This window comes from Lolium rigidum, chromosome 5, assembly GCF_022539505.1.
Source record: "Lolium rigidum isolate FL_2022 chromosome 5, APGP_CSIRO_Lrig_0.1, whole genome shotgun sequence".
Lineage (NCBI taxonomy): Eukaryota > Viridiplantae > Streptophyta > Magnoliopsida > Poales > Poaceae > Lolium > Lolium rigidum.
In genome coordinates, this window is record NC_061512.1 from 126,247,106 (window position 1) to 126,257,637 (window position 10,532).

The 10,532-nt window shown below is 46.5% G+C and overlaps 1 protein-coding gene across 1 annotated transcript in view; it reads right to left on the minus strand.

The window, feature by feature from the left end:
• LOC124656379 (pentatricopeptide repeat-containing protein At1g52620-like) overlaps window positions 1-2,224 on the minus strand; it is an 8,949-nt gene extending 6,725 nt beyond the window's left edge. Inside the window, exon 1 of the mRNA XM_047195136.1 lies at window positions 2,174-2,224. Coding sequence (XP_047051092.1) covers window positions 2,174-2,224 — 51 coding nt within the window. The remainder of the gene's footprint in view (window positions 1-2,173) is intronic.
• Window positions 2,225-10,532: the final 8,308 nt, after the last annotated feature.

The window sequence follows — 10,532 nt, forward strand, 5'->3', positions numbered from 1 at the left end:
GCGTTACTACTGCTACTATATTACCACCATCAACTACACGCCAGCAAGCTATTTTCTCGGCGCCATTACTACTCGCTCATATTCATTCATACCACCTGTATTTCACTATCTCTTCGCCGAACTAGTGCACCTATTAGGTGTGTTGGGGACACAAGAGACTTCTTGCTTTGTGGTTGCAGGGTTGCATGAGAGGGATATCTTTGACCTCTTCCTCCCCGAGTTCGATAAACCTTGGGTGATCCACTTAAGGGAAACTTGTCTGCTGTTCTACAAACCTCTCGCTCTTGGAGGCCCAACACTGTCTACAAGAATAGAAGCTCCCGTAGACATCAAGCACTTTTCCGGCGCCGTTGCCGAGGAGGAAAGGTAAAAAGCCACTCATACTCCGGTTCCGGTGTAACAGTACTTTTCTCGGCGCCATTGTGTTTGTGCTCGAAGCTATTTCCTTTAGATCCTGCAATTGCATCTTTTTGTTTCTTGTTTACACTAGTTTGGCATAATGGACAACAATGAGCTTCTTATTCTATTTCCTGATTTAAGACATGGATGGTTTGATGCGAAAATTAAAAAACCCATGGAACGTATTAGCATGAACACTTTGAATACCATTGTTGCTAATGATATGGAAAATTCTAAGCTTGGGGAAGCTGGCTTTGATGAGCATGATATTTTTAGTCCCCCAAGCATTGAGGAGAAAATTTACTTTGATGATACTTTGCCTCCCATATATGATGATTATAATGATAGAGGTCTTTTGGTGCCACCTACTATGGAGAGTGAATGTTATTGTGATTATACTATGCCTCCTATATTTGATGATGAGAATAATAATGATAGCTACTTTGTTGAATTTGCTCCTACTACAATTAATAAGAATAACTATGCTTATGTTGGGAGTAGTAATAATTTTATGCATGAGACTCATGATAAGAATGCTTTATGTGATAGTTATATTGTTGAGTTTTCTCATGTTGCTACTGAAAGTTATTATGAGAGAGGAAAATATGGTTGTAGAAATTTTCATGTTACTAAAACACCTCTCTATGTGCTGAAATTTTTGAAGCTACACTTGTTCTATCTTCCTATGCTTGTTACTTTGCTCTTCATGAACTTGTTTATTTACAAGATTCCTTTTCATAGGAAGCATGTTAGGCTTAAATGTGTTTTGAATTTGCCTCTTGATGCTCTCTTTTGCTTCAAATACTATCTCTTGCGAGTGCATCATTAAAACCGCTGAGCCCATCTTAATGGCTATAAAGAAAGAACTTCTTGGGAGATAACCCATGTGTTATTTTGCTACAGTACTTTGTTTTATATTTGTGTCTTGGAAGTTGTTTACTACTGTAGCAAACTCTCCTTATCTTAGTTTTGTGTTTTGTTGTGCCAAGTAAAGTCTTTGATAGTAAAGTTCATACTAGATTTGGATTATCTCGTAGCGATTCAGATTTCTTTCGTCGTCACGAATTTCGACCTGCCTCCCTGTAGGTAGCTCATAAAATTAAGCCAATTTATGTGCGTGATCCTCAGATATGTACGCAACTTTCATTCAATTTGGGCATTTTCATTTGAGCAAGTCTGGTGCCTCAATAAAATCCATTTTTACGGACTGTTCTGTTTTGACAGATTCTGCCTTTTTATTTTGCATTGCCTCTTTTGCTATGTTGGATGAATTTCTTTGATCCATTAATGTCTAGTAGCTTTATGCAATGTCCAGAAGTGTTAAGAATGATTGTGTCACCTCTGAACATGTTAATTTTTATTGTGCACTAACCCTCTAATGAGTTGTTTCGAGTTTGGTGTGGAGGAAGTTTTCAAGGATCAAGAGAGGAGTATGATACAATATGATCAAGGAGAGTGAAAGCTCTAAGATTGGGGATGACCCCGTGGTTCATCCCTGCATATTTCAAGAAGACTCAAGCATCTAAGCTTGGGGATGCCCAAGGCATCCCCTTCTTCATCGACAACTTATCAGGTTCCTTCTCTTGAAACTATATTTTTATTCGGTCACATCTTATGTACTTTACTTGGAGCGTCTGTTTGTTTTTGCAACACGTATTGTAACCTGCTATATAAACCTATGATGAGAGCCTCGGATATTATCCGAGTAGTCTAAACCTACCTGATCGTTATATCAAGTTTTATATGGTATCAGGCCACCTCTTCCGGCGATAACCTGTCCATCGAGTTCATCGCAAGCTTCGGCGCCGCCGCCCTCGTCGGCCATGGCGTCCTCCGCTTCGATCCCACCGATCTCCCTCGGCCCACCTCCGCGCACTCAGCTGACGCGGGATAACTACCCGATCTGGCGATCCCAAGTTCTGCCAGCTATCCGCGGCGCGCAACAGGTCGGCTTGATCACCGGCATCGACAGCGCTCCGCCAACAGAGGTCATTGATGTGCCGGATGACGCCGCCACCAAAACGCCGGCGACGATGAAGGCCAACCCTCTCTATGCAGATTGGATCGCGCGCGACCAGCTCGTCCTCTCGTACGCCCTGCAGTCTCTATCCCTGGAGGTACTGCCCCACGTCCATCGCATTGAAAGCTCTCATGGTGTTTGGCGCGCCGTCGAGGAGATGTTCTCCGCCCAGAGTGAAGCCAAGGTCGACAATCTGCTGGTCGCCCTCGCCACAACTAAGAAGCTCCAGATGTCCACCGCTGAGTACCTTGCGAAGATGCAAGGGTTTGCGGATGAGTTGATCGCCGCCGGCCACCCTCTTCCCGACCGCCAGTTGGTCTCGTATATTCTGGTCGGCCTCGGCAAAGACTACAATGCCCTTGTCGTAGCTCTTGGTGTGGCGACGACCCCGATCACTCTCAGTCGGCTATACTCTCAATTGCTGGCATACGATCAACGACAGCTCCTCCTTGCCGAGCCCACTCCACCGGAGTTCGAGTCCTCGGCCAATGCTGCATCTAGGCAATGGCGTCCTCGCAATGATGCCAACAACAGCTACAACGGACGGTCCCGTGGTGACCGCCGAGAAGACCACCGTGATGACCGTCGCGACGCTCGACGTGATGATCGCTCCTTCCAACAGGGGCGCGGTGGGGGTCGTGGCAACCCTGGAGGGGGGCGCGGCCGTGGCTGTGGACGTCGCCGGACTACTCCCTGGGCTGATGTCATGTGCCAGATTTGCAACAAGGAGGGGCACTATGCCAAAGACTGTTGGTCTCGTTACTCCAACCATGATGACTATGGCGAGAAGGAGGTCCATGCTGCCTGCGTGGACACAAATTGGTACCAGGATTCAGGTGCTACCCACCACATCACGGGAGAGCTAAACAATCTCACTCTTCGTGATGCCTACAAGGGACATGACAAGGTCAACACCGCCAATGGGCAAGGTATGAATATTTCTCACATTGGTCATTCAGTAGTACGTAATCCTACTCAAGATTTTCATCTTCGAAACATCCTTCATGTCCCCAATGCCTCCAAAAACTTACTATGTGTTCATCGCTTCACATATGATAACCATGTCTTTATTGAGTTTCACCCTTTCTTATTTTTGATAAAGGATCTGGCTACCAGGAGAATCGTCCATAGAGGGAGGTGTGTTGGAGGCTTGTACCCCCTCATTGCATCCTTGGCGTCCTCCACGCCATCCAAGTTTGCCTTTGTTGCTGCCAAGCCCTCTCAATACCAGTGGCACAGTCGTTTAGGTCATCCTTCTATAGTAATTGTTAGGAAAATTATTAGCAAGAATAAACTTCCTTGTGTTAGTGATTCTAGTAGTGAGTCTATTTGTGATCCTTGTCAACAGGCTAAGAGTCATCAACTCCCATACCCTATTTCCACCAGTGTATCTACGGTACCTCTACAGTTAGTATTCTCTTATGTATGGGGTCCTGCACCTACTTCTGTTGGTCGGCATGATTATTATATAAGTTTTATTGATGATTATAGCAAATTTACCTGGATCTATCTTCTTAAACGCAAATCTGATGCATTAGCTGCCTTTGTTACCTTTCAGACTCTTGTTGAACGCAAGCTCAATAGGAAAATTATCACTGTCCAGTCTGATTGGGGAGGTGAATACATAAAATTGAACTCTTTATTTCAAACACAAGGAATGACACATCTTGTCTCGTGTCCTCACGCCCACCAACAAAATGGTGCCGCGGAGAGAAAGCACCGTCACATTGTTGAAGTTGGTCTAGCACTTCTTGCTCACGCTGGTATGCCCTTAAAATTTTGGGATGAAGCCTTTCTCACAGCCACATATCTTATCAATATGCTTCCTAGCAGGATCATAAATAATGATACTCCAGTTCATCGTCTCCTTGGTACTCGTCCTAACTATTCATCCTTACGTGTTTTTGGTTGTGCTTGTTGGCCCAATCTAAGACCCTATAACAAACGCAAACTAGCTTTTCGCTCTACCCAATGTGTTTTCATCGGCTACAGTCCTCGCCACAAAGGGGTTAAATGTCTTGAAGTCTCTAGTGGACGGGTCTATATTTCTCGGGATGTTGTCTTCGATGAGAGAGTGTTTCCCTTCAAAAACCTTCATCCCAATGCGGGTGTCTTCTCCGCAAGCAAATTCTACTTCTTGATCCTTCTCTCCAAAATTTTGAGCATGAACACGTTACTACTAATGATTCACATGTTGAGGATACTCATACTATTAACCCTGTTGCTAGACCTGTTTTGCCTCTTGTTTTGCCTCTGGTGAAAATTCCAATTCAAACGGTGCCAATAGCTGGTCATATGGCTCTTTTGAATTCTCTGCAGAAAATGACAGAAACGCTGAACACGAGGAGGATCTGCCGCCAGAATCCACCTCGGGATCGACCCGCCGCGTCGGATCACGTGCTGTCAGCGCTGACCGCCAAGATTTGGTGGGGACCCCGTCTGCAGCTGGACGTGTTGCCGGTCCCCGCACGACTCCGTCCCCAACGGCCCGCGGATCATCTGCGCCTCGCGCGTCTGCCCTACCATCTGCCAGCGCCACACCGAGGGAGTCCTCCGCCACAGCGGATCCCGCGCTCAGCAGCTCACCTGCGCCCTCTGCGGCCGATTCTGCGTCGCCTGGCGCTGTCTCCCTGGCTGGATCTCCTGTGCCCGCCCGCCCTGTGCCCCAAGCTGCTGCTCAGACTCGCCCTACTACACGAGCGTCATCTGGAATTGTTCGTCCTCGCAAATACAAAGATGGCACGGTTCGCTGGCTTCTCTCGTGCACGTCTGGTGAGCCTACAGATCTTCAATCCGCTCTTGCTAATCCTAATTGGAAAGGGGCTATGGATGATGAGTTTAATGCCCTGATGAAGAACAACACATGGTGTTTGGTTCCTCCGGGCTATGGCAAAAATGTTATTGACTGTCGATGGATTTACAAGGTCAAGCACAATGCATATGGGTCGATTGATAGATACAAGGCATGTCTGGTTGCCAAAGGATTTAAACAACGTTATGGGATTGATTATGAAGACACATTCAGTCCAGTTGTCAAAATTGCCACTGTTCGTCTTGTCCTGTCTATTGTTGTTTCTCGTGGCTGGAGCTTGCGTCAGTTGGATGTCAAGAACGCGTTTCTTCATGGCGTTCTAGAAGAGGAAGTGTATATGAGACAACCACCTGGGTATGAGGATCAACGACAGCCAGGCTATATTTGCAAACTTGACAAGGCATTATATGGACTGAAACAGGCACCTCGTGCATGGTATTCACGGTTGAGCGCCAAATTGCTTTCCCTTGGATTTGTTGCTTCCAAGTCTGATATGTCATTGTTTATCTATCGCAAGTTCAATGTCAGTATTTTTATGCTTATCTATGTGGATGACATCATTGTTGCTAGTTCTTCTCAAGCTGCCACAGATGCTCTGCTTACAGATTTGCATAAGGAGTTTGCCCTAAAGGATCTTGGTGATCTTCACTATTTCTTGGGCATTGAGGTAGCACGGGTTGCTGATGGTCTTGTTCTTAATTAGGCAAAATATGCTCAAGATTTGCTTACCCGTGTTGGCATGGTTAATTGCCAAGGTATGCCTACTCCATTGTCATCCTCTGAGAAAATTTCAGCTCATCATGGTGATCCTCTAGGACCGGCTGATAGTTCCAAGTATCGAAGTATTGTTGACGCCCTGCAGTATCTTACTCTCACTCGCCCAGATATCTCCTATGCAGTTAACAAAGTCTGTCAGTATCTACATGCACCTACTACAATACATTGGACTGCAGCTAAGCGCATCTTACGCTATGTTAAGCATACTCTCATACTTTTTCAAAGTCTGCTTCCACTCTAGTTAGTGCCTTTTCTGATGCTGACTGGGCAGGAAGTGTTGATGACCGTCGGTCCACGGGGGGATTTGCTGTGTTTGTTGGACCGAACTTGGTTTCTTAGAGTGCTAAGAAGCAGAATACAGTGTCCAGGTCCAGTACTGAAGCAGAATATAAGTCTCTAGCAAATGCAACAGCTGAAATGATTTGGGTACAGTCACTCCTTGCTGAATTGGGAGTTAGGATAACACAGAGACCATGTTTATGGTGTGATAATCTTGGAGCAACATATTTATCTGCTAATACAGTCTTCCATGCAAGAGCTAAGCATATTGAGATCGATTTTCACTTCGTCAGAGAACGGGTGTTGAAAAGGCAATTAGAGGTGAGGTTTATTCCCTCAAAAGATCAAGTTGCTGACGGGTTTACCAAGCCACTTCCTTACCGAGCCTTTGAAGATTTTAAGAATAATCTCAACTTGTCGAAGTTGTGATTAAGGGAGGATGTTAGAGATAGAGTTGTAAACGTATGAGACTAAGATTAGTATAGAATCCGTTGTGATTACAACACGTATTGTAACCTGCTATATAAACCTATGATGAGAGCCTCGGAGATTATCCGAGTAGTCTAAACCTACCTGATCGTTATATCAAGTTTTACACAAATAACAGGAACCACCAATCAGACCTCCTTTTTTCTTGGAGCATTACTGACCACGTTTGCATCTAAAAAATTCGTTCACAACATGTAGCAGCGGAAAATAAACGAAAGCATACGGTAGCATGGTTTGGTGGCCGCTCACCCAACAGATCATATTTCTTTTGATTCTTCTATACAACTTCTTTACATGCTGATGCTCCCTCGTGCACCGGGCATTAATACGCATAAAAAACACCTGTTTCTTTTTCCCGAGGAAACAAGATACAGATGCACACGCTCACAAAACACACATGTACACTCGTCCTTACAAATGTACGCACGTATCTTACCTTATAAGCATCTCCAAGAAAACAAACAGATAGGTTTTAAAATTAACGAAGACATAGATGTGTCTCTATTGACAGGCACGTAACTTACAGTAGAAACAAAAACGTGTTGCATCAGAAAAACTCTATGTATTGATGTTGTTTAACCAGGGACTATTCTTTAAAAAGAAAATCTAAATAAATGTGAGCATCATTTTTTTTTATAGAGGGCGCTTTATTATTACTTAAAGATAAGCATGCGAGCCTAAGACTTGAATGGGTAGTTTGGTTCTACCACAACGAATCAAACCTCTTTAAAAAGCTGTTTGGTATCCATGGTCTTCTCAATCTCTAAACTTCAACCCATCTCCTATGCGCTATATACAATCTCTTTTAAAAAAGATTGGGCCTTTGCCAAGTTAAAGAGGCACCCTTCTTTAGTTGTGGTGATGGAAGATCTCTATCACCATATATACTTTGCCCTGAGGATTGTTGCACTTAAAGAAGCTACTAGCCAAAATCCAATTCGGCTCAGTATTGCGTACGAACCTATTGTTTTGCAAACACATTTCAAAATGTTAAAAAAATAGAAAAATATATTATCATGTACTCCTTCCATCTCTAAAATAGCTTCTCAACTTTGTCTAGATACCGATGTATATAGACATGTTCTAGTTATAGATACATCTGTATCTAGAAAATGTTAAACAACTTTTTTCGACACGGAGGGCGTACATCCGGCAATTCTATGTTTGCACAAAAAAGATTTAATCATTTTTTTGTCCCGTTTAAAAAATTCAAATCTCAATTCTCAAACATGACTACTCAATGCATATATTTTTTTTAAAAAAAATACATGTTGGTATATGCACGCTAAATTTTCTTTCAGAATTCTTTAACATTTTAAAATTTATTTTTATGTATTTCTCATAATCATAACAGGTTCATATGCACGTACAGTCAAAACATCACCTCAGGCTACTAAGCTAGTATATTCGATCGATGGCTACATGCCTACATCTTGTCCACTTTAACAGCAGATTTCCCAACTTCGCTGATAGCCCCGCCGCCAGCTCCTCTGCTCCAGACTTGGCCGGTGACCTTGATGGGGTCCTAGACGACCCCCCCCCTCTCCCCGCCCGCCTCGTACTCCAGCATCACCTGGCCGACCTCAGTGACCGCCGTCACCGAGGGACAGGGTGAACTCCAACCTCCTGCGCGCAGAGCCTCTCCCGCCTACCACGATCGCCTCACCGATCGCCCTAGCGTGCCTCCTTCTTTTTGGTGGACCCGCTAATCTAGATCGGAACATGTCTGGTAGGATCGCAAACCGTAGGATCTTAACTCTTAAAATCGTAAAATCTTAGATTCTATTTAGCATAATCGTTAAATCGTTTCACTCAGTTTGGATCATAAAGTCATAGAATCGCATAGTAGAATCATGATTCTTACAACTATGGCTGCCCGGACCAACGAATTGGACCTAGGGTTTCCCTTGGTACTTGTAGGGGAATGGAGATGGGGTATCCTCGATGCCGCCGCATCGGTGCCGGACGAACAAGGCAAGGATTTCTCCCGAAACCCACAACCGTATCCCCCGAAGATCCGCGGCATTGACGCCCTGTGAGGATTTCTCCCGAAACCCACGACGACCACACGCTGCTGGACAAGATAGACGCACATCGACCCGCAAATCTCGGGCCTAACAAGGCACGTAAAGCACCGCCAGAGCGAGGCCCGCCTGGCCCAGATCCGGCATGCATGCTCATGGCATCCGCCGCCTCCGCCTCGTCATCGTCAGCAACCCCGCGCCGACCAACCCACATGCAGGGGCCTCGCCACCACCATTCCCGCCACCCACCAGCATGTGTTGTCATGGTCCCGGAGCTAGCATCATCGCCAATCCGTGAGCAGGTTGCCTGCAAGGCACGTTGCGCTACCGCCGGTAGATCCGGGCCCGCCTAGCCCGAATCCAGCCTGCAGCGAGCACCCCACAGCAGCGCCGCACGCCACCGGCCTTGAAGTTGCCCAGCCCGCTGCTAGGACCTTCCCTCCTCCTCCGCAGAAGAGAGGCCGAGCCACCAACCACCGCGGCGCCGCCTTCACCCACCACTGCAGAGGCGACCAACCGCCGCCCGCATCGCCCACGACCCACACCACCCGAACCCACCGACGACGTCGATCGTCCATGCGCGCACCACCACCTCGCCGCCCATCGCGCTGTCGCAATAGGCCGGGCTCGAGCGCCGCCATGTTGTGGTGCCCAACGAGCACGCCACGCTCTGGCCGGCCCCGGCGAGGGAGGAGGGGGAGGGAAGGCGGGGCCTGACGATGGATGAGATCTAGGGTTTCCCCCTAGTTTCCACGCGGGGGCGACATGAGAGGAGGAGGGGGGCCTAATCAACATAGCTTCCGCAGAAAAAATAGGTTTTGAAATCAACAAAGACACAGATGTGTCTCTATTGACAGAACCACAGAAAGAAATCGTGTTGCATCGAAGAAACTCTCTAAATTTTTTTTTTGCGAGAAATCCACCGATCTATTAATAATCATCAACAGTAGTACAAATAACCCAAAAAGTAAAGAAAATTACAAATTGGTACTCGAACCACCTAGCGACGACTACAAACACTAGCACGAGCCGAAGGCGCGCCGCTGTCCTCGCCCCTCCATCGCCGGAGTCAGGCAAAGCTTGTCGTAGTAGAGCTTGTTGTAGTAGACAGACGGGAAGTCGTCGTGCTAAGGACCCAAAGGACCAACGCACCAGAATAGCAACCATCGCCAATGATGACAACCGTAGATCGGAAGAGACTATCATGAGACCCCAATAAACATGAAAACCGACCGGATCCCAGGAGGTCCGATGGGCACACAACTCCACGCGCCCTCCGTCAGCGCTAGATGCACCACCGGAGCGAGGATAGGGCGGGGAGAACCTTATTCTGACTTCAGGATGTAGCCGCCGCCTCACCATCCCAAAAAAGAGACTGAAAAGCAAACTAAATTAAGAACGGAAACTCCCCGCCAGCGAGGGACCGTGGTCCGCCATACCTCCAAGACCCCAAGGCCACCGGAGGCGGAGCGGACCAGCGGTATCACCGGCGAGGAGGACGGAACCCTAGATGGGTTTTGTGGCTTCTTTCCGCCGCCTCCTGGGCTCCTTTGCACGTACCGGTTCTAAATTGATGTTGTTTAACCGGCAACTATTCTCTAAAAAGAAAATCAATATAAATGTGAGCATCATGCCGAGCCTAAGACATAAATCTGTCGTTTGGTTGTACCACAACGAAACTAGCAAGCCAACTCATAGTGATCAAACCTCCTTAAAATGGTATCCATGGTTC